Below are 24,636 nucleotides of genomic sequence, written 5' to 3'. Positions count from 1 at the left end.
GGAACGACATTGGGTTTTATTAGAACAAAAAAAAAATTACAAAAGTTCAAAAAATGTCCGACAGATGGCGCTTCATCTGATCAGAATAGCAATAATTAGCATAACAAAAAAAAAATGGTTCAAATGGCTCTGAGCACTATGGGACTCAACATCTTAGGTCATAAGTCCCCTAGAACTTAGAACTACTTAAACCTAACTAACCTAAGGACATCACACACACCCATGCCCGAGGCAGGATTCGAACCTGCGACCGTAGCAGTCCCGCGAGCATAACAAAGTAAGACAAAGCAAAGATGATGTTCTTTTCAGGAAATGCTCAATATGTGCACCATCATTCCTCAACAATAGCTGTAGTCGAGGAATAATGTTGTTAACAGCAGTGTAAAGCATGTCCGGCGTTATGGTGAGGCATTGGCGTCGGATGTTGTCTTTCAGCATACCTAGAGATGACAGTCGATCACGATACACTTGCGACTTCAGGTAACCCCAAAGCCAGTAATCGCACGGACTGAGGTCTGGGGACCTGGGAGGCCAAGCATGACGAAAGTGGCGGCTGAGCACACAATCGTCACCAAACGACGCGCGCAAGAGATCTTTCACGGGTCTAGCAATATGGGGTGGAGCGCCATCCTGCATTTTGGTTCTAATAAAACCCCATGTCATTCCAAGCATGTGTGTCAATTTTTACCTATCTATCTACATTATTCCGTGGTTTATTAAGTTTTCATATTTATACTGACTTTTTGATCACCCGGTATATTAAGCTTCGAATGTAGCACGCAGCGCCGTGACCACGTGAAGATGCAGAGGTCAAGCTGCTAGATGTCAATCAATGGTCACGCAACACGACTCTGAGTCGCCTGAACAGCATTCCGCCGGTCGATCTCGGCGTTTCTTTCCTCATAATAAAAAACACGCTTGTTACGTTATTACCACAGGTAACAACGGAGTGCAAGGCAACAAAGAATGTATCCAATAGGTGAAAGCTCAAAGCGACGGCAAAAATGTTCCTGGACTTATGACTTTAAAGATCATAGCAAGAGAATTTACAGAGGAAACAGTGGGCGTGTCTCAGTCTGCAAGCTGCCATTCAAACTGCTATCTAGAACCCTTAAATAAGGATTTGCACTAAAATACGTATATATTCGCACAAAGCACACTTCAAACCATCGTAATTACCAATAAGAAAATTTTGATATTGTCATAATTTTCAAGGTTCGATTTGTATTATCACAAATAAAATGTAGTGTCTCAGTATTAGCGACACTTGAAGCTAACACTTTCTTATTCGCTTTCAGCAGCAATCAGTTCCTTCCTATGATGTCCACAACGTTCTAAATAAATTATTTATTTTCTAATTGGTCTCATTATTTTCTCAGTGACGAGGTGAACAGCATAATTCTGTTGTGCTAGAATACCTTTCCAGTTTTTTAAGATACAAGTAAGGTATGTACAAAAAGAGATACTTTTTTTCGATCCTCCTGGAAAAGATGAGATTTGGCACTTACAACGTTACACGGTTACACTCTTCCTTTGACGGTCTTTTTATTTTACCCACATACTTACCATACAGGCCATGACAAGCCTGGTAATGTATCAGACCACCCGACGAGTAAACGAATCCCGTTTGTGGTATGCTCCTAATGTCAGAAGTATGCATTATGTATATTGAACGGGGAGAGGGGAGAATAGAAGGGAAGGAACTAATGCTATCAGCTGCATCGGGAATTTGTGCGGAATCGGTGGCACCAAATGAAAGTGTGTGCCAGACCGGAACTCGAACCCAGTGAACCTTCCCGTCGAATAAATAAAAGAAATAATGATTGAACTTAATGCGTTTAGATGATAACCTTCCCGTCTAGAATAAAATAATTTAAATTACTTTCCGTCTAATGAAAGAAAGAAAGAGAATTGAACTTTTCGTGCTTTGCAGCTTTCCTGCCTGGACTTGCTTTTGACAACGTGTCTGATCTGATAGTCTTCAGCGTGCAGAATGTTGTACGCCTTGTGCCTTTGTTGGTAGCAATATCAATGTGAATGATTAAAAGAAGATTATTTCGACGTGAACATACAAGCTTACGTGGTGGCCCTCAGTACTGGTTGTGTTTGCAGTGAACTTGAAAACACACATATATATTTTCCTTACCTTTTATTTTACTGGGTCGCCTCTGGATAATGTCATCTGACTGCATGTCTGAATCTATTCACTCTGATCTATTGTTGATAATTATTTGGTATGGCATTAATTTGCTAGGATTGCAAATATGTGAGCTAAAACTGTACTTATTATTCCATTGCTTTTTTGATTTAAGTTACTGGTGCAAAATTCAAAGTCATTATTAAATACAAACAATTGAGAAAACTCAACAAAAGTTAAATCTTGTGCTTACTGGGTTCAATGAAAAATAATATGATATTGACTGAGATAAACACATGTATTCTGAAAATGATTGAATAAAATTTTTAACTCTTTATAATGATTCAAATTATAAAACTTTGGTTTGGTGATCGTCTACATAAAACAGAATGGAAATGTAACAACGAACTTACAATATGCAATTGTTGTTGTTGTGGTCTTCAGTCCTGAGACTGGTTTGATGCAGCTCTCCATGCTGCTCTATCTTGTGCAAGCTTCTGCATCTCCCAGTACCTAATGCAACCTACATCCTTCTGAATCTGCTTAGTGTATTCATCTCTTGGTCTCCGCCTACGATTTTTACTCTCCACGCTGCCCTCCAATACTAAATTGGTGAGCCCTTGATGCCTCAGAACATGTCCTACCAAACGATCCCTTCTTCTATTCTAGTTGTGCCCCAAACTCCTCTTCTCTCCTCATTAGTTATGTGATCTACCCATCTAATCTTCAGCATTCTTTTGTAGCACCACATTTCGAAAGCTTCTATTCCCTTCTTGTCCAAACTATTTATCGTCCATGTTTCACTTCCATACATGGCTACTCTCCATACAAATACTTTCAGAAACGACTTCCTGACACTTAAATCTACACTCGATGTTAACAAATTTCTCTTCTTCAGAAACGCTTTCCTTGCCATTGCCAGTCTACATTTTATACCCTCCCTACTTCGACCAACATCAGTTATTTTGCTCCCCAAATAGAAAAACTCCTTTACTACTTTGTCTCATTTCCTAATCTAATTTCCTTAGCATCACCTGACTTAATTCGACTACATTCCATTATCCTGGTTTTACTTTTGTTGATGTTCATCTTCTATCCTCCTTTCAAGACAGTGTCCATTCCATGGATTTTAATACCTACTCCGACTTTTTCTTTTTTTCCTTTACTGCTTGCTCAATATACAGATTGAATAACATAACCCTGTCTCACTCCCTTCCCAACCACTGCTTCACTTTCATACCTCTCTACTCTTATAACTGCCATCTGGATTCTGTACAAATTGTAAGCAGCCTTTCGCTCCCTGTATTTTAACCCAGCCCCATTGAGAATTTGAATGAGAGTATTCCAGTCAACATTGTCAAAAGCTTTCTCTAAGTTTACAAATGCTAGAAAAGTAGGTTTGCCTTTCCTTAATCTATTTTGTAAGATAAGTCGTAGGGTCAGTATCGCCTCACGTGTTCCAACATTTCTACGGAATCCAAACTGATAGTTCGGTAATTTTCACATCTGTCAACACCTGCTTTCTTTGGGATTGGAATTATTATATTCTTCTTGAAGTCTGAGGGTATTTCACCTGTCTCATACATCTTGCTCACCAGATGGTAGAGTTTTGTCAGGACTGGCTCTCCCAAGGCTGTTAGTAGTTCTAATGGAATGTTGTCCACTCCCGGGGCCTTGTTTCGACTCAGGTCTTTCAGTGCTCTGTCAAACTCTTCACGCAGTATCATATCTCCCATTTCATCTCCATCTACATCCTGTTGCATTTCCATAATATTGTTCTCAAGTACATCGCCCTTGTATAGACCCTCTGTATACTCCTTACACCTTTGTGCCTTCCCTTCTTTGCTTAGAACTGCGTTTCCATCTGAGCTCTTGATATTCATGGGTTCTCTTTTCTCCAAAGGTCTCTTTAATTTTGCTTTAGGCAGTATCTATCTTACCCCTAGCGAGATGAGCCGTTACATCCTTACATTTGTCCTCTAGCTATCCCTGCTTAGCCATTTTGCACTTCCTGTCGATCTCATTTTTGTAGACGTTTGTATTCCTTTTAGCCTGCTTCATTTACTGCATTTTTATATTTTCTTCTTTCATCAATTAAATTCAATATGCAGTTAGCACGTAAATACCTTTGATGTCTTCATGACATCGATTTTTAATAATTCATGAATAATTACCAATTATTTAAATATAGTATTCTTCAAGTAATGTATAGCTGGTGGCGAACAGGCACACCGCTCTGTCTCTACGCACAACTTCACTGCACAAAGGCTGACTCTAGAGTGTTCTGTCGACAATGCTGTGCGCTGCCCGCCGCACTGCCTGTGTATCAATGCGCGGGCTCTTCCGCCAACAAAGAGCTTGGTGCAGATACTTCACTGTCACCATCGATATGCAAAGAACTTAAATTTTTTTTCTTACACACTATAACTATCATTTACATATTTATTAGCTTATAAATATTTTTCATCAGTTTATTACTTTGATTTATTTATATTTTGGCCTTAACCACTGCGCTACCCGGACACAGTGTTTGTCGCAAATGTGTGGACAGTCTCGGCACGGTCCCTAGCTGACTCACATTCCCACCTAGCTCCACCTATACGCAGTCCCCGTCCATGTCCTCGTCGCTGGCCGATTTTTAGAGCCCCCCAGGATGTCAAACGAACATGAGCATACGCATTGAAGGTTGCAGATTCATTACCCACCGAGACGAATGAATTATACGAGGTGCATTCAAGTTCTAAGGCCTCCGATTTTTTTTCTAGTTAACTACTCACCCGAAATCGATGAAACTGGCGTTACTTCTCGACGTAATCGCCCTGCAGACGTACACATTTTTCACAACGCTGACGTCATGATTCCATGGCAGCGGCGAAGGCTTCTTTAGGAGTGTGTTTTGAGCACTGGAAAATCGCTGAGGCAATAGCAGCTGGTGAATGTGCGGCCACGGAGAGTGTCTTTCACTGTTGGAAAAAGCCAAAAGTCACTAGTGGCCAGGTCAGGTGAGTAGGGAGCATGAGGAATCACTTCAAAGTTTTTATCACGAAGAAACTGTTACGTAACGTTAGCTCGATGTGCGGGTGCGTTGTCTTGGTGAAACAGCATACGCGCAGCCCTTCCCGGACGTTTTTGTTGCAGTGCGGGAAGGAATTTGTTCTTCAAAACATTTTCGTAGGATGCACCTGTTACCCTACTGCCCTTTGGAACGCAATGGGTAAGGATTACGCCCTCGCTGTCCCAGAACATGGACACCATCATTTTTTCAGCACTGGCGGTTACCCGAAATTTTTTTGGTGGCGGTGAATGTGTGTGCTTCCATTGAGCAGACTGGCGCTTTGTTTCTGGATTGCAAAATGGCATCCACGTCTCATCCATTGTCACAACCGACGAAAAGAAAGTCTCATTTATGCTGTCATTGTGCGTCAACATTGCTTGGCAACATGCCACACGGGCAGCCGTGTGGTCGTCCGTCAGCATTCGTGGCACCCACCTGGATGACACTTTTCGCATTTTCAGGTCGTCATGCAGGATTGTGTGCACAGAACCCACAGAAATGCCAACTCTGGAGGCGATCTGTTCAACAGTCATTCGGCGATCCCCAAAAACAATTCTCTCCACTTTCTCGATCATGTCGTCAGACTGGCTTGTGCGAGCCCGATGTTGTTTCGGTTTGTTGTTACACGATGTTCTGCCTTCACTAAACTGTCGCACCCACGAACGCACTTTCGACACATCCATAACTCCATCACCACATGTCTCCTTCAACTGTCGATGAATTTCAATTGGTTTCACACCACGCAAATTCAGAAAACGAATGATTGCACGCTGTTCGAGTAAGGAAAACGTCGCCATTTTAAGTATTTAAAACAGTTCTCATTCTCGCCACTGGCGGTAAAATTCCATCTGCCATACGGTGCTGCCATCTCTGGGACGTATTGACAACGAACGCGGCCTCATTTTAAAACAATGCGCATGTTTCTATCTCTTTCCAGTCTGGTGAAAAAAAATCGGAGGCCTTAGAACTTGAATGCACCTCGTACAAATGCTTGGTGTCTGTTCTTTTAGGCATGACCGTGAGATCAGGTGCCACGCAGTCATGTAAATATGTACACGTGTTCCCCTGCCCGTATCGCCACACTGACTTTTCCACAGTTGTAAGGCGGGATGCCGTGTGGTGTGCTGCAGGCGCTGGGGATCCCCTTCGTCCGTGCGTCCAGCCGTGACTTCCTGCTGCGCCTGGTGCGGGACGCGGTGGAGGCGCGGCGGCGGTCCTCCAGCTCCAGCCGTCTGGACGTGCTGCAGCTGCTGATAGAGGCCCGCCACGAGGACGGAACAGGTGAGCACTCTGCCGCAACAGCAGGTGGCTGCACTGTCGCACGTCACTAAAGTGGACATCTAACCTCCCTCTTGCTAATCGGCCTATCCTGTTTGCGATATAAAATGTGACCATGGGTCGCGTATATGCCTAATGGATTTTTACTAAATAGATAAGACTATCTGTACCGAAGAAATAATACCGATAAGTAGGAGGAAAGTGTACAACAGACCCGTCTGATGGAAAAATATACTAAAACTTAAAAGTAGTTAACCCGCTAAGGTTATAATTTGAAAAAATGAAAGTTATTTTGTGCATTCGCTCACTAACAACACTGCCCAAAGAAGGGGTACCACTGATCATGAATCCAAAAGTTGCACTAATGAACGAAAAGGAAATAATTAACCGTCGCCAGCCCACTAGGGCTATTTACATCCAAAATCCTGTACAAGATGATGGGAAAGAAAAGTATTATTAAACATTGACGTTGCAACTTGTAGGGAAGCAGCCTACTCACGCCTTATAAAATTCTCAACAGTCTTTCCATTGTGTGCCAGCCTAGTCCGCTGTAACTAGCTCTGACGTTATAAGTGTTGCGCAATACTTTAAAAATCAAGTAAATAACCTGAAACGGTTGTACCATGTCAGGAGTAATACTAAATCAATATGTGTTGAATATCAGTTCGATAACTTTAACCATTTTCGAAATTTGGGCGTTTTTCTGTAAAAATCATTGGCGCAACAGAAAAGAGCTAGAGACTTAAAAATTTATATATAGATTCCTTTTTCATAATAATTTAATAGAAACAGTACTTTGGATCTCACAAATTAAAATTTTAGTGGAAATTCATGATTTTCTGGTTTTTGTCTTAAAAATTAAGGAAGCAAGATAGATTAGGTAGGCGATTAAATAAGGCTAGGATGTTTAAATTTATGTAGAATGGAGATCCGCTATAATCATAAAGATGTGAGAAGTTTCAATTGAATAACTATAAAACTATAGCGATAGCGTATCTCCAAAGGGCAAGTTCAGAGCTCGTCTACTGCGTGTAGTGTAATTAAATTAATTCTCTCGCCCAAAATATTTGACTTAGCCACGTCAGACTTTTATTACGATTACTTACCTGTGTGCTGAATGCACATTTAAATTGAGAGCTTCATCGGCCATCAGCAAAAGAAGCGATGATTTATTCAATAACTTAAAGTGGTGCATTACTAGCCAGCGGCTAGTTGGGAGAGCCGATTTGATCAGGCGTTCCCTAGGCCGTCCGCACCGCGGCTTTATATATAAGAACGCTGCGCGAGGAAAAAAGGCCCCCGTTCTCTCCAGACGCTGAATAGCACACCACCTGTGCCAGGAGTTGCGTCGCGTCGGTATCATTGCTATAAAGAGCCTCGGATGCCGTATTAAGTTACTCGGGATACGCGTAACCTTGAAATCATTTTCGAGTGAAGGGTTAATTCTGGGATGACTTTAATGATCCATCTTCAGTTTGCGTATGTCGTATTTTCATGTGCCGTCGTGGGGCAAACATTCTACCATTATTTAGTGTGGCGTTTGATGAACATTATCATCAAATTATGGCGAGCATTCACTTAAAGATTTAATTTGTACAGTTATAGTTGCATCAGCGCATTAGACTCTGAACTACTCTGGTAGTTGGATTGTGTGGATTCTTTTTTTTGATCTGTGACTTTCAGAATATACTGAACGTTTCTACAGGATCGTTTTTTCATTATGAATCCCAGACAATCTCCTAATTCCTCAGAGCTATAAGCTGTAGCTATAAGTGTATTTCTCAGATGAAGTGGGCACTAGGAATTCTAATTACAGGCTTCACGTTTTGCTAATCACTTTCTGGTTGCCAATATTGTAGTTAGAGAGCCAGTGTTGAGAACGGCAAAAGACAGCATAAATAATAGGAACATTTAACAACAATTAATTGCCACCCGCCGCCCCACATATCGGCCGGGAAATGCATCTTTCCTGCAGTTACATTACATTCTACACATATGTAACAGCAATTAATTCAACCCGCCGCCCCACAAATGGTGCATCGGCCGGGAAATGCATCTTTTCTGCATCTACATTACATAACAAACACAAAATATTATAACTACATTCATTCAACCAGCCGCCCCACAAACTGAAGGTTGTGACGTTTTTTCGACACGAATTTTAAGTGAATATGTAATAATAAAGAAAACTGAGAAGTCACTCTTACGTTATGTTTGTCATTAAATTTTAAAAATAACAATCCAGTAATGATTTGAAAATATGCAATTAAACTGTATGTTAGTATTGAACTTCGTTACGTGAACAGTGACTTTCAGTGACCTCAACGTAACGTCATCAAAGAAATTTAGAAAAAAAGAAAACACTTTTTACTTTCAAGTTACCTATTTTGCAAATTGGATTTCAAATTATTGTCTCAACAACTGAGCCTTTTTTACTGACTTGAACAGAAGCAAATAATAGAAATCATACTACAGGAAACGGTCATATCCTCCAAGCTATATCTAAAATAAATAAAACTTCCGCACTCTAGATTTGTGCATTTGTTTAGATGTCGATTTTTTACAGTGATTGATTCTCAAACTTGAAAAATGAAATTGCTTTACTTTGGTCATATACTGAAATCTCTGTTCTACAATAGGTAATTGATAGTAGACTGAGGCTAAAATTCTTAAGAGTGAAATTATTCATTAATACATTCGCTGTAACTATTTAATTTGTTTCTTATGACACTCAACACATTATGGGGAAAAAAAGGAACAAGGACCCTGCTTAGTATCAATGTCTGCGGGCAATGAGGACACAATCGCCCTGAGTTTAACTGATTATTATTTAAAAATGGTTCAAATGGCTCTGAGCACTAAGGGACTCAACTGCTGTGGTCATAAGTCCCCTAGAACTTAGAACTACTTAAACCTAACTAACCTAAGGACATCACACACATCCATGCCCGAGGCAGGATTCGAACCTGCGACCGTAGCGGTCGTGCGGTTCCAGACTGTAGCGCCTTTAACCACTCCGGCCGGCGATTATTATTTAAATAAATCTTATCAATCAAATCACATTCAGTTGCGCTGCTGGGTTAGCCGTTAATACTTTCTACCAATGAACGGTCTTACCTCAGTGCTGTGCATGCGACGAAATTCGGAGCCGACGACGAAACTGTGTTGCTGGAATTGCTGCTGTTGTTGAAGAAGGCAGCATATTTTGGAGCCACGGCTAATGACACGAACAGGCAATCCTAATTAATACAGCCTCTTCCGCCCGTCCACTGCTACTAGATATCTGGCCGGCGCGCGTACATGATGCCGCCGAAATGGTACTCTCCACTGTGAGAGCGTTAACACGAACACTTCCGCACACTACAAGCGCTGGAAACCGTCTCCCGCTCTCTCCGCGCGCTCTGCGCAACAAACCCCTACCCAAAGATTTTACAACGCACAAACACTGCTGTTATCGTTGCTAGTCGATGGAAATAACAATTCCTTTGGCTTTTCCCCAGAGCTTATAAGTTTCACAGTAAAACATAATGAATCGTCAACAGACTTCTACCTAAATGTACACATACAGTGAAGCAATGTCCTTACTTATTGAAACAAAGCATTTAAATTACAAATATTTACATACAATTAAAAAAAATTATGTATCGGTAGCAGGTGCCATGCATTGTGCATTTTTGGTGTTATGACTATGTACACTACGTGACCCTAAATACACCGGTGTACAAAAGTTAAGGACGAATGTAACTTTCGCGTGATTTCTTACTGTCAACATAGCTCATGAAATTTGGACAATGTATTTAAAAAAAAAAAAAAAATCTGCAGCGGTGTACAAGACGTGCGAGGAAAGTAGTGAGACTGACAACAACGTCAGCGATCTGGCAGTGCTGTGATACTTATGTAGACTTGTGTGTTCACCCGTTTCAGATACTCAGCCCGAGTTCAGTTCTGTACACCCACCACGTGATTTTTGAGAGCACCATTAGTGAAGTTGTATTTTTGTTGTGTGTTACGAAAATAAAACGGCGGAATTTAGAGCGGCGTTATACAGTGAAGTTTTGTGTTAGACTTGAGGCATCAAAGAGTGTGACCTTTGAAAAGTTTTAATAGGCCTTTGGGGAACATTCCTTATCAAGAGAACTGGTTTTCCGCTGGCACAAATCATTTTTGGATGCCCAAGAACACGGTGAAAATGAACCTCACTCAGGGATACGTTCAGTATCAAAGACGTAGAATATGTGCGTGCTCTTGTGAGGTTAGATCGATGTTTAACAGTAAGAACGATGGGTGACCTGTTAAACACTCTTGCCACACATCAGTTTTTGACCGAAGATTCCACATGCGAAAGCTTTGTGCCAAAATGGTGCCGGAAAACATCACTCTTGAGTAGAAGTACAATAGAAGAAATCTGAGCATTGATCATCTTGAGAGGACTGCCGACGACCACGAATGATACAGTCGTGTGATCCTGGATTTTTGAACACGATTCAGAGACATCGAGGCAAAGAGACGAGTGGCACACTGAAACGTCTCCGCAGCCGAATAAAGCTCGAATGTGCAAATCAGAGATAAAAACAATGCTGATTTGCTTTTTTGGCTGTAGTGGTATCGTGCGTAAAGAATGTGTTCCTCCAAGACAAACTGTCAACTAAGTGTTCACCCTTCAAAGGCTCAAGAAAAGGGTGAACGAATGAGACCGGACTTTGCAGACAACTGGGTGCTGTATCAAGACGACTACCCATGTCGCACGGCTAGTTCCATCACGGAACTTTTGGCCTCGAAAGGCATTCTAGTTGTTCCATAGCACCCCTAGTCACCCAGTCTGAATCGTTGTGATTTTTTCCTTGTCCAGAAAAATTTTCAAAAGGACGTAATTTTGGGACTCTTGAAAACATTCGAGAGAATGTGACCGACCAGTTGAATCCTTTCAGCGTCGCTACCAAGACAAGGAACAAGGACTGCGCCGGTGTGTAGCTGCCGGAGAGAACTACTTTGAAGGAGATAATACTATTCTTTGAAAAAAAGAATAAAAACTTTGTTAGATAAATAATCAGTCTCATTACTTTTCTCATATACCTTTTAAGACAGAAGGTAACTGAAGAGATACGCGATGAGACGAACAGAAATGACACTTCTATTCAAAGACAGTTATTACACCGAAGTTACCGGGATTCATGATCGTGTCATGAAGGGGCGACATGATTCTCAACAGGATGTGTAATTTCCACGAACGGCCGTGCACATTCTGCACCATGCTCCCACGCTGGCCACAAACTTGATAAGGAGTTGTTGTGCTGGTGCATTCCATCCCTTCACCGCCGCGTTTGACAACAGCTGGATCGTCTTTGGCGCATGTGGACGTTCTGCAGTACATTCATCTCCCCAATGCCTCGCACACGTGCCCCATGGAACTTACCGTCAGGGAATCCGGCACGCCAGTCTACTCACCGAATATCCTCTCGCTAAAACAGCTCTCTCACAAGCGCAGTTCGATCCGGTCGCCCGTTGTTATCCTTAAAAATGAAGTCAGGGCCAACGCACCGCTGAAAGACGCAGATGGAGAAGAAGTCATCGTCGCAATAACTTTGGCGGTGAATGAGCGGTGTTCAAAGATTTGGAGGTAACACGCCCATGCAACGTTATGTCTCATCACACTATAAAACCTGGAGCACCAAAACGATCATGTTTGGCAATGCTGGATGCACCCTCTTCTGTTGAGAGGTGGGAACGAGTAATCCACCCAGAAACACGGCCGAACGTGATCGTTTTGTGGACTAGGTGCTATGGTGTGGAGAGGCGTAATGTTGTGTTGTCATACTGACTTCCAAATCTTTGAGCATGGTTCACGCACCGCTCACACTATACTCCTCCCCATATCCGACTTTTCAGGGGTACATTCGGCCCTGACTGCGTTTCTCATGGATGACAGCGCATGGCAGCATCTAACTGTGCAGGTGGAGCAGCTCTTGGAACGAGAGGATATCTGTCCAATGGACCGGCCTGCCCTCTCTCCCAACTTAGCACCATCGGGTACGTGATGAATGCGTTGGCGAGACGTATTGCATAACTTCTACCTGCACCAACAACCATCGAACAGTTTTCAACAGCGCTATAGGAGGAATGAAACGTCATACCACAAGAAACCCTTACTAAACTAAAGTCCAACACGAGAGCAAGTTGCAGAGCTTGCATTGCCCTCTGTGATGATCTCGCACCCTATTAGAAACCATGTCCTGCGTTTTGTAATGTCCAAGGAATGATCATGAATCATAATGGCTTTCGTGTAATTATCTTTGAATAACTGTGTCATTTCTGTTCGTCTCATTGTAGACTTCTTTCAGTTACCTTCTGTACTACACTGTAGAAGCTCTTCCTGTATATGGCCCAACTTTCATTGAGCTATGTTGCTTGGCAGTGACACATCATGCACTTGTTACTTTCGTCCTTAAGTTTTGCATTCCAGTGTTTATAGAGACCGTATCTAGAAGCAGCTTTGTAAGATAAGGAATCATTTTTCTCACGTGTAATCAGCTGCCGGCGGCATTCTCGGGCAGTTACACTCTGAAATAGCACTGTTTTTTACATTTTAACACTGTGCATTTCTTTGTAAGGTCCTGTGCTTCAAGTGATCTTGCAGAGCGGATGGAACATTGTATACTGTTGTATATTTCTATCCTTTGGCGGGTAATACTGCAACATCATTTAATTCGTCGTTAACGTTTGAACACAGCCTCATGAAGTCATTAAATACAAACGTTCTTTGGATGTACTCTATTCATCTGCGGAGATGATTTTAATCGGGGCATCTATGTCTAACTGACGTGATAGCGAATGAAAACCACCATCTGGACATCTATTTCTTGTATTTATGATTACATAATTGTCAATTCACTGCTACCGATAAGACAGTGGAGATATTGCTTAGATCAAAGAATGGGCGGAATTTTGGTGTGCTTGATGAGTTGGAAATTTACACTACCGAAAGAAATGAACTTGACAAGAAACATAAGGAAAATAAGAATTTTCCTGTAACGTTTACATTAATATGGTCCATGGTGTTCTCCAGAAAATGTATAAAATGTTTCGTATTTTATTGTAAATGTTTAGCTGTAAGTGTGTATGTGAAATTTAATGTAATATTCTCATCACATACAAACTAATTCCGTCGTCTCGTATATTTCCTAGTTCAGTTTCATACAGGTATTAATAATGAATAGAAATAATGTTTTTAGATGAGTCTCTCGCCTAATAAATGTTCTTCGACGAAAACCCATTCATTTTTCTTTGATGAGAATAATACTTTAGTACTAACGCAGTGGTGATGGACATATCCTTTATTTAATCAATAGCCCATCCAATCATTTGTTTTTCATCATCGCTCAGCCCAAAACACAAGAAGCTGTAACAATCTTAGTCTTAATCAGTACTTACAGAGATCATGCTCTCTCAGAGATAATATTTAACCATTTTCCGCTACTGCTCTGAGTAATGCCTTTGCTTCCCACTCTCGCTTCACAGTTTTTATACACAGACACATGGTAAAAAAATGATACATTAGATGTACAAGGCCTGATGTGCCTGAGCATACAAAACCTGTTGTCATTCCTCGTTCCGATGTCATGGACTTGTTTATCAACTCAGCTGGCAATATATGGAAGCTGGTCTGCACATCCTGCGGCGTGAGACATGCATACACACACTGTTGTTACAAAGCATCGCTCGTCAATCAACCTGCTGTGATATGTAGCGCATCCTAGGTGCCACTGTTTCCCGGCACTATTATCAGGCAGGCCTTTGTTAATATTTTTCGCATCTTAGATCTGAAGATGGTCTGTTGGTCAGATCGAAACCGGTCATCATTAATAAAAGATATAGTGATCCTGACGGTATTCTCCATTCATGGCGTCAGTTATGCAACTTATGAGATTTTACTTCAACTTTTCAATACATAAAATGTCTCAAATATATACTAATAATAAATCTTTAAAACTGTTGTGTCTGTTTGAACACGCTTTTCCAAAACCAGTAGACGAATTTTCATAGTGTTTCTGCAGGCACCCTTAGCATAGCTTGGGGCACCGTGTAGCATTTATTTAATCAAAATGTCTGCGTGTATGTATGATCCACATCTGCTCCTAAACTACTGGGCAGATTTCAACAACACGTGGTACAGATATCACGTACTGTCTGTAAAGAATCAGTGTGGAGTAAGAACTACCTTCCTGTGCTCTTCCACGACCGAAATGTGTGTATCTGACGGTAAACAAAGGAGTAACGTGATTCGATAACCTGGTGATTCTACTTGAGTGTGATGTAAGTCGAATCACTGGTGTAGGCATTACATGCGATTCAGGCTTCAATGACACTTCGTGGAAATTACGAGGCACGCTTTTAAAGTAATTACTGTTTTAAATTAAAATGAAAATAAAAACAGCATTAAGAACTTTTTACATGAGAGCTTGTACCTTAATCAACTTTTCATCACATTAAGCCCCCTTAAGATAGGTGCCGTTTAAAAAACAGTTGAAATCGCCACCATCACATGCATCAAAGCTGTACAGGACCAAAGCTTCAAGCACAGAAAAACTTCACAAAATTTACAGACAGGTGGCACACATGAGTTCCTTTCCTTAGGTTAACTTACTACATTGGCAATAAAAAAAGGCATAATATTAATCTGTGGAATGGAAAAGACAGCGGGTCAATACGACGGGTTAAACGCTAGGAAAAAGAGAGGTTTTATACAGTAAGCGGCATGGGTTGTTCAGTCAATTTTACTACTAACACATTGCCTTGATCGCTACTTTTCGAGATTCTGTTTACGTTTTCGCCTTCGAATTTTAGTTACGTGAGTATTGTCGTTTGTACTGCTGTTTATTAGCCATTACAAGTGCTCTGAATAGCATTGTTTACAACTATATGAACCTTTGACGTGACGGTCGCAGATTCGAATCCTGCCTCGGGCATGGATGTGTGTGATGTCCTTAAGTTAGTTAGGTTTCAGTAGTTCTAAGTTCTAGGGGACTGATGACCTCAGAAGTTAAGTCCCATAGTGCTCAGAGCCATTTGAACCATTTTCTGAACCTCTGAGCTTGCAAGAAAAATTACGTCCCACGCCTCTGTCCACAAACAGCACTCACCGACACCGAGATGGCAGCACAGGTGATGTTCTTCCTGCTGGCCGGCTTCGACTCGACCACAAACCTGCTGTGCTTCACGACGTACCTGCTGGCCCTCCACCCTGACGTCCAGGCGCGCCTGCACAAGGAGCTCGACGAGTGCAGGTCTGCGGCGAGTGGGGAGATCAGCCACGATGACCTCATGCGCTGCGACTACCTCGACTGGGTCATTGCAGGCAAGTTGAGCTACAGTGTACACTCGTATACGGACCGTTTCCTCTTTGTCACTTAACTCAGATATTTTCAGGTGCGGAGTAATGGTTAATCAGCCCATTATATTTCAACACGTTTTTATTAGGTCACTTACTTGTTTATCTGTCCGTTGGTTACAACTTCACAATTGATTTCAAACTTCCAAAAGAGCCAGTTTGGAACTGGATGAACATGCAATATTACCTCGCTTTTCTCTTGGCATGTCTGGCAAGGTCGGGGTGAAGGCGAAAAATGTTGGTAACGCCTGACATCCTGGCTGTCCTGCAGGACCAGAATGCTGTGTGGGTAGTATAGGAGTGCTTCCTAGGCAGTATGTGAGTGGGTGGGCACAGCTCGCAGAGAGGGGAAGAGGAGACTGACAGAGAGAGATGGAGGAGCATATGTGGACAGTATGTATGACATACACGTACACAGGTGGAGCTGGGCGTAAAAAGCTAGTACATACAGAAATAATTATTTAAATAAAAAATAAAACCTCATCAAAATGTTCAAAATCCTTGAGAAATTTCACTTACACAAGACTAAAAAGTGGAAAATAAATATTGAAATAGAAATAATTTTTAATATAACACGTTTCTAAACTCGACTAAAAACCAAAACACAATTTCTCCTCCTCCCATACAGAATAATAACGGCATAAAGGATAGCCCTGAAGACTCGTACTTGAAAATTTTTTAATAGGTGTGACAATATTAGGAAAACTCATAATGAAAAAAGTAAGGGGCAACGGAAATAACTATGATGTAGGGAAAATTCGACGGTTGAAGACCTAAAGGACGAGCACCATTGCGGTAGGTAGATTAGATTTAGTGCCTGATGTGGATGGGCTTGCAGTAAGCATGTCGCCATACCCAAGAGAGAGCTTTATGGAGGCAAGCCGTCAAGGAGCTTAACACGTGATACCACTACACCTTTGCGTAGGATGGGATCAGAGAGTGAGAGAGAGAGAGAATAACGAAAAAATTGGGCACGTGCAACAGATGATAGCAGTTGAACCATTCATGCATCATTTATCCATTGCGTGCGCTCCACATCTTTCGCTATAAATCTTACAACTATTGTCGTAGCTATTAAAAATTCACAAGCAGAAATTTTCAGAACTTTCTCTATGTGGTTAGGAATATGTACGAGACTAGAAGGAATTATTTTATACTTTTTAGTCCGGTTTTAAAAACGCGGTTGTTTTTATTTCTCCTGGAGCATTAGAAGTGAGAATGTCATCAGTAGAGCCCACTAACCGAATCGACGACCAAGAACTGCCATGTCAAATACGAGTCCTGTTTAGCTGCCCCTGCTCAACAGCAGTGTAAGACCTCTTACGTCACCGTCCAGTATATTGGCTCTAATGGGGTAGTGTGTGAATGAAGCTGCTGTTGATACTGGACTGCTTGCGGTATGCTGCAAGCGGCAGCGGTATGTTACAAGACTGGTAAACTGCCACAAAGCATATCAGTAGTGAACACCGTCTAGTATATGGGCTCCAATAGGGTAATGCATGAAGTACCTAACTAAATGAGACCTCTAGTATCGTAGATTACATTTGAGGATACAATTCCATACTTTTGTTGAGCAGTGTAAAAAAACAATCTCTGGCAACAGTAAACTTGTTGTTTCATTTTAATATGTTGTCTCTAAATGTGAAAGTTAACTGAATTATACCGAGCACGAAAAATACACTACTGGTCATTAAAATTCCTGCACCAAGAAGAAATGCAGATGATAAACGGGTATTCATTGGACAAATATATTATATTAGAACTCACATGTGATTACATTTTCACGCAATTCGGGTGCATAGATCCTAAGAAATCAGTACCCAGAACAACTACCTCGGGCCGTAATAACGGCCTTGATACGCCTGGGCATTGAGTCAAACTGAGCTTGGATGGCGTGTACAGATACAGCTGCCCATGCAGCTTCAACACGATGCCACAGTTCAAAACAAAAGTAGTGACTGGAGTATTGTGACGAGCCAGTTGCTCGGCTACCATTGACGAGACGTTTTGAACTGGTGCGAGATCTGGAGAATGTACTGGCCAGGGCAGCAGTCGAACATTTTCTGTATCCAGAAAGGCCCCTACAGGATCTGCAACATGCGGTCGTGCATTGTCCTCCTGAAATGTAGGGTTTCACAGGGATCGAATGAAGGGTGGAGCCACGGGTCGTAACACATCTGAAATGTAACGTCCAATGTTCAAAGTGCCGTCAGTGCGAACAATAGGTGACCGAGACGTGTAACCAATGGCACCCCATATCATCACGCCGGGTGATACGCCAGTATGGAGATGACGAATACACGCTTCCAATGTGCGTTCACCGCGACGTCTCCAAACAAGGATGAGACCATCATGATGCTGTAAACAGAACCTGGATTCATCCGAAAAAATGACGTTTTGTCATTCGTGCACCCAGGTTCGTCGTTGAGTACACCATCGCAGGCCCTCCTGTCTGTGATGCAGCGTCGAGGGTAACCGCAGCCACGGTCTCCGAGCTGATAGTCCATGCTGCTGCAAACGTCGTCGAACTGTTCGTGCAGATGGTTATTGTCTTGCAAACGTCCCCATCTGTTGACTCAGGGATCGAGGCGTGGCTGCACGATCCGTTACAACCATGCGGATAAGATGCCTATTATCTCGACTGCTAGTGATACGAGGCCGTTGGGATCCAGCACGGCGTTCCGTATTACCCTCCTGAACCCACCGATTCCACATTCTGCTAACAGTCATTGGATCTCGACCAACGCGAGCAGCAATGTCGTGATTCGTTAAAGCGCAATCGCGATAGGCTACAATCGGACCTTTATCAAAGCCGGAAACGTGATGGTACTCATTTCTCCTCCTTACACGAGGCATCACAACAGCGTTTTCACCAGGCAACGCTGGTCAACTGCTGTTTGTGTATGACAAATCGGTTGGAAATTTTCCTCGTGTCAGCACGTTGTAGGTGTCGCCACCGGCGCCAGCCTTGTGTGAATGCTCTGAAAAGCTAATCATTTGCATATCACAGCATCATCTTCCTGTCGGTTAAATTTCGCTTCTGTAGCACGTCATCTTGGTGGTGTAGCAATTTTAATGGCCAGTAGTGTGAAATAATATTATTAAAGAACTGCAGGCGAAAAAATAACTGCAGCCTCAAAGTGCAGTGTGAATGGATGTGATGACCTGTCGATTGTTGACCGAGGCGACGGTTGTGCGCAGAGTCTCTGCGGCTGTTCCCGCCAGTGCCGCTGCTGGAAAGGCGGTGCGGCCGCGCATGCGCAGTGGGCGGCGGCCCCCGGCTGCAGGCTGGGGACGTGGTGGCGGTGCCGGTGCAGGGCCTGCACGCGGACCCCCTCCTCTTCCCCCGGGCCGGGCACTTCCTGCCAGAGCGCTTCCGGCGGCCGGACCAGGTGCCGCTGGGCGCTTACCTGCCGTTCGGCGCCGGACCCAGGGCCTGCATCGGTACGTTCCTCAACGCTCGGTACTCTTCTATACTAGAGGATTGATAAGCCATGCAGCTGTTTCATTTATGGTAGGTAATTCACACTGAAGACGCAATTTCATCCTAAGACTTGCTTGTGGCAGTCCAGCTCAATCGAAACCTCTAACGTATACAAAATTGTTACGCCGTCGCCAAGGTAGCCCCTGCGGGCCGGCAACCCATCTAACACCACACAGCACCGAGGTTGCCTATGCCAAAGGCGTAAGCAATGGTAAATATCGGCTGTTTTGGAAACACACATTCCGCGTACTACTTCCTGCACAGGGAGTTAGAGATGGCCTGCAGGAAGTATTACTACACCAACATCTGAGTGTATGGCCAATACTATTTAAAGGCCAGACCCAGCACCGTACGTCAGTTTGTAACCTCCCCCTCACTTATCGACTTTAATGACAGTAAAAATTAATGCGCCTGTACCTAATGGAAATTTGGGAAAAGAAATCGTCACCGAAGTTAATCTGTCGGTAAAGAGGGAGGAAAGGGTTACATCTAAATGAAAGAAAAGATGCAAATGAAACTGGTGGAAATTAATTTGGAAAAGGGGTAAAGTTAATAAAGAAAGTAAATGTGCGGTCGTTACGTTAACAATTAACTGGCGTTAATTAGATATTAGGGGAAAATTACGGTCGCTAGTCCTATGGACAACTGCTATAATAACTGAGAAAGAAAGGTTATTGCACATATAATTAGCACTAAAAGCGTGGCAACTGAAGGTCGACACGTGTTGTGTGAAAACAGAATGTTTGTCTGAAGTAATAAATTACGCTACACTCTGACTTCATTTAGGAAAAGAATTAATAAAACTGGAAAATTAAAGGTTAATTTAGTGACTGAAATTAATAGTGAACTTTGTTTCTAAAGCACTACGAAGTTCAATGAAATAAGCTTAGCCTTGGGCTACCTCAACAATCATTTCAAAAGGTACTTGAATCTACGCAATTTAGAAATAAGAGATTTAACTTTGAACTTGCATTAAATGATTCTGAACAATTAACAATAGTAAAATTTAGTACTTACCAAGCTGAGCTGCAGTCGCAGGTAAGCTAAAATATGGTAACAGAACTCGCACTCTTAATTCGTGCTTGTGTAATCTAAATATTGTAGCCAGCTATGAATGCCTTAACTGAACTTTGAAATTAGAGCAGTGAAATCGAATGATATTACTTTAATGCTGGCGTTTGAATTTTAACGACACTCGGGTTCATTCCGGAAAAGGAAGCGACCCTGCTTGGTCATGCAATTGGGAAATGAGCAACAAAGGTTAATGCTAAGTTGCTGTAATTTTGTGAGGCAAATGGAACAATTTTAAAAGCTGAGGTCTGCCATACAGTCTAAAACTTTACGTGCTTCCAGTCTTCATTGTTGGTTGATTGAAGGTTTGAAGTCGTCGGTCGAGGATGTGGCGACAGTCACTCATTGTCGGCCGTCGCTGTTGCAGAAGCTGGATGTTGGCGCGCCTTCTTCTCGACACGGTCACCAGACGAAACGGGCTCTTAATGTGCGCCAGCTAATGCTTCCCGTCCGCGACACCGTGTCAGAAACTATCATAGCAAGTCGAGCGCAATTACATGCTGCCAAACCCCGAAAGCGCGGCAACTCGCGGGAGCGTCACACAACACACCTGCTCCACCGCACTACCCCAGCCGGACTCTCTCTGCCCTGCCCGCGCACCACGCGGTAGAGTTAACACTACCAAAGATCCTAAACACTTTGGTTCTCCACACGACCTATCGATGTAGTCGTTCGATAGCATAGTTTTCCCTAGGCAAGACCCAGCGTAAAAATACAAATAATATTTACAAAACAAACCAATTATACATTGACATAAATGTATATATATACAAATAGCAAAGCAATTACAACATATAAGGACATAGAAATGTCATACCTTCAGGTAACAAAATAGGGAAAGAATTTATAGTACAATAGATGTAAATAGGAGGATATGCATTTCCGGCTTTACAAGTTCACGCCGAATACCATCTCCACGGAAGACTACGTCTTCGCCATCGGAATAGGACTTGGAATTAAGTGTGTGTGTGTTACTCTCGAGGAAAACTTAGAAGTTACCTTCTGTTGCCTCTAGTAGGAAATTCTTACTGGCTTTGTGATTGCGACTTTTAGTTGTTATTTAGTCGTTTCCATGTAAACTAACGTAAATAAAAATTGGATTGTACAACAAGATTATGGCAAACAAAAATAATCCAAAACGTAACCACATCGAACCTCAGTGTTGTGCTGTAAACATGAAATATTTCAGACTTAGAGAAACGTGCATTGGATTCGGCGCCTTTGATACCCACCTGTTTCTTCGGATAGGTTGATGATACTTTTGCTGTTTGGCCTCATGGTAGGGAGAATTTGAATGCCTTTTTAGAATATCTGAATTCGATCCGCCTGAACATTCGTTTTACGATGGAGGTGGAAGAGGATGGTTGCCTTCCCTTTCTTTGCGTTTTGGTTAGGAGGAAGGTTGATGGATCATTGGAACATGCAGTTTAATGGAAACGTACTCACACTGACTTGTATTTACAGGCTAATACACTCATGCTCATAAATTAAGGATAATGCTAATAACATGGTGAAACAGCGCTCTGGTGGCAGGTTTTCGGGTTTAAATCACCTCGAGGTATGACCATGCGGTTCATTTGACCCGCGGTCGTCGTACGGTGGCGCGTAGAGGTGTGTTGGTGCATGTCAGAGTACGGTGCAGCGAGTAAGCGTGCAGACGTTTTCAAACGCCCTAATGGTGACTGTGTGTTGAAAATGGCTCAAAGAACACATATTGAAGACCTTATGAGGGGTAGAATGGTACGGCGACTGTAGGCTGGTCAAACACAGCAGGTCGTAGCACAGGCCCTCCGTGTGCCACAAAGTGTGATCTCAAGATTATGGCAACAATTCCAGCAGACAGGAAACGTGTCCAGGCGCTACAGTACGGGACATCCACAGTGTACAACACCACAAGAAGACCGATATCTCACCATCAGTTCCCGCAGACGGCCACGGAGTGCTGCAGGCAGCCTTGCTCGGGACGTCACCACAGCCACTGGAACAGTTGTCTCCAGACACACAGTCTACAGACGACTGAACAGACATGGTTTCTTTGCTCGGAGACCTGCAAGGTGCATTCCACTGACGCCTGGTCACCGGAGAACCCGTAAAGCCTGGTGTCAAGAACACAGTACAGGTCATTGGAACAGTAGTACCAGGTTATGTTCACGGACGAGTCCAGGTATAGCCTGAACAGTGATTCTCGCCGGGTTTTCATCTGGTGTGAACCAGGAACCAGACACCAACCCCATAATGTCATTGAAAGGAAACTGTATGGAGGTCGTGGTTTGATGGTGTGGGATGGGATTATGATTGGTGCACGAACACCCCTGCATGTCTTTGACAGAGTAGCTGTAACAGGTCAGGTGTATCGGGACGTCATTTTGCACCAGTATGTACGCCTTTTCAGGGGTGCAGTGGGTCCCACCTTCCTCCTGATGCATAATAACGCACGGCCACACAGAGCTGCCATCGTGGAGGTGTACCTTGAAACAGAAGATGTCCGGCGAATGGAGCGGCCTGCCTGTTCTCCAGACCTAAGCCCCATCGAGCACATCTGGGATGCTCTCCGTCGACGTTTCGCTGCACGTCTTCAGACCCCTAGGACACTTCAGGAGCTCCGACAGGCACTGGTGCAAGAATGGGAGGCTATACCCCAGCAGCTGCTCGACCACCTGATCCAGAGTACGCCAACCCCTTGTGCGGCCTGTGTACGTGTGCATGGTGATCATATCCCATGTTGATGTCGGAGTGCATGCGCAGGAGACAGTGGCGTTTTGTAGCACATGTGTTTCGGGACGTTTTCTCAACTTATCTCCAATACCGTGGACTTACAGATCTGTGTTGTGTATGTACCCTATGTGCCTGTGCTATTAGCGCCAGTTTTGTGTAGTGTCACGTTGTGTGGCACCACATTCTGCAGTTATCCTTAATTTATGAGCATGAGTGTAGTTGCGACCATCCGGCTTAGCGTGAAGGGGTACTTCGTACCTTGCTACACAGGGCATACACCATTTCCGACACTGGGACTTTGCCAGCTGTGCTGGCCCATCTGGAAATTACATTTCGTCAGAATGGTTATAGTGAAAGAAGACAAATTGAACGTGCGGTGCGCTATCGACCAACTGTGCATTGGGTGACTGATGATAAAACTGAGTCAACACCTAAGTCTACTGCCTTTTTGCCTTACGCAGGAAGCACTTCCAACATGATCGGTCGTATTTTACGGAAATTAGAGTGCTTCTGGGTTCTATTAAGGATGATCTTGGTTTGCGTAAGGCGGGTGTAAATCACATTCCTTGTAACTGTGGCGTGGGATACATTGGTCAGACCATCAGGACCGTGGAGGACCAATGTACTGAGCATAACCAGCACACACGATTACAGCAGCCAAATATATCTGCTATTGCCGAACATTGTTTGGATACTAGTCACCCTATGTTATATAACAATACCGAGATATTCGCATCCACGTCCAGCTATTGGGACAGAGTTATTAAAGAAGCTGTTGAGATTAAATTGGCGAGCAACCTTGTAAACAGGAACGGAGATTTTTGTTTAAACTCTGCTTGGAATCCTGCTCTTTCCCTTGTGAAAAACATGGGGACAGAGTCCATGTTACCTCACCTGCTAATTTGTAGCCTTTTACTATCGATATCTCTGACTTTGATCATCTTTGGTGGCAATAGTGTTCAGTGTGTGTGTGTGTGTGTGTGTGTGTGTGTGTGTGTGTGTCTGTGTGTGTGTGTGTGTCATCTTTTCTGAATTAGTCCAAGAACCGAGGTTTCAAATTTGCTTGTACATCGCCTGTTCGTTGCAGTTTGTGCCTTGAAAATCGCGGGGTGTACTCCCACCGAGGTATCGGCGGTCGCTGTAACTGTTACCTGGCCGAATGCCCATTAGTTGGTTGAAAATTGTATACGCCAGGAGAAACTCAGGTCTCACAATATTTTCATCAGTTGTGAATGTCATTTTTTCCGATGATCACACAAAGAAATCGTCACTGTGATTTGGTGCTGACTTTCCTTGCATTATTTACGTTTCACCATTGGCACGATATTTGATCACCGTTACAATGTCAGTGGCTAGGTCCTTGCAGATGTAGCACTTCCGTGTCCGTAATTTTGTACGGCTTCCAGCAACATATATTTATTAAATATTTTTTGCTATGTGATGCTCCATAGCTGATAAGCACTATATGAAACACATAATGTATAGACACATCAACAGCTGCTAAGTGAATT

At 43.0% G+C, this 24,636-nt stretch overlaps 1 protein-coding gene across 1 annotated transcript in view; it reads left to right on the top strand.

Annotated features, from left to right (window-relative positions):
• Positions 1–15,878, top strand: part of LOC124778000 (cytochrome P450 9e2-like) — a 60,501-nt gene extending 44,623 nt beyond the window's left edge. The window contains exons 5-6 of the mRNA XM_047253573.1: positions 6,323–6,473; positions 15,601–15,878. Of these exons, the coding sequence (XP_047109529.1) occupies positions 6,323–6,473; positions 15,601–15,878 (429 nt within the window). The remainder of the gene's footprint in view (positions 1–6,322; positions 6,474–15,600) is intronic.
• The last annotated feature ends 8,758 nt before the right edge of the window (positions 15,879–24,636 follow it).

Source organism: Schistocerca piceifrons, chromosome 2, assembly GCF_021461385.2.
Source record: "Schistocerca piceifrons isolate TAMUIC-IGC-003096 chromosome 2, iqSchPice1.1, whole genome shotgun sequence".
Classification (NCBI taxonomy): Eukaryota; Metazoa; Arthropoda; class Insecta; order Orthoptera; family Acrididae; genus Schistocerca; species Schistocerca piceifrons.
Note: the sequence above shows the minus strand (reverse complement) of the source record. Positions and strands in the feature narration are given on the sequence as shown.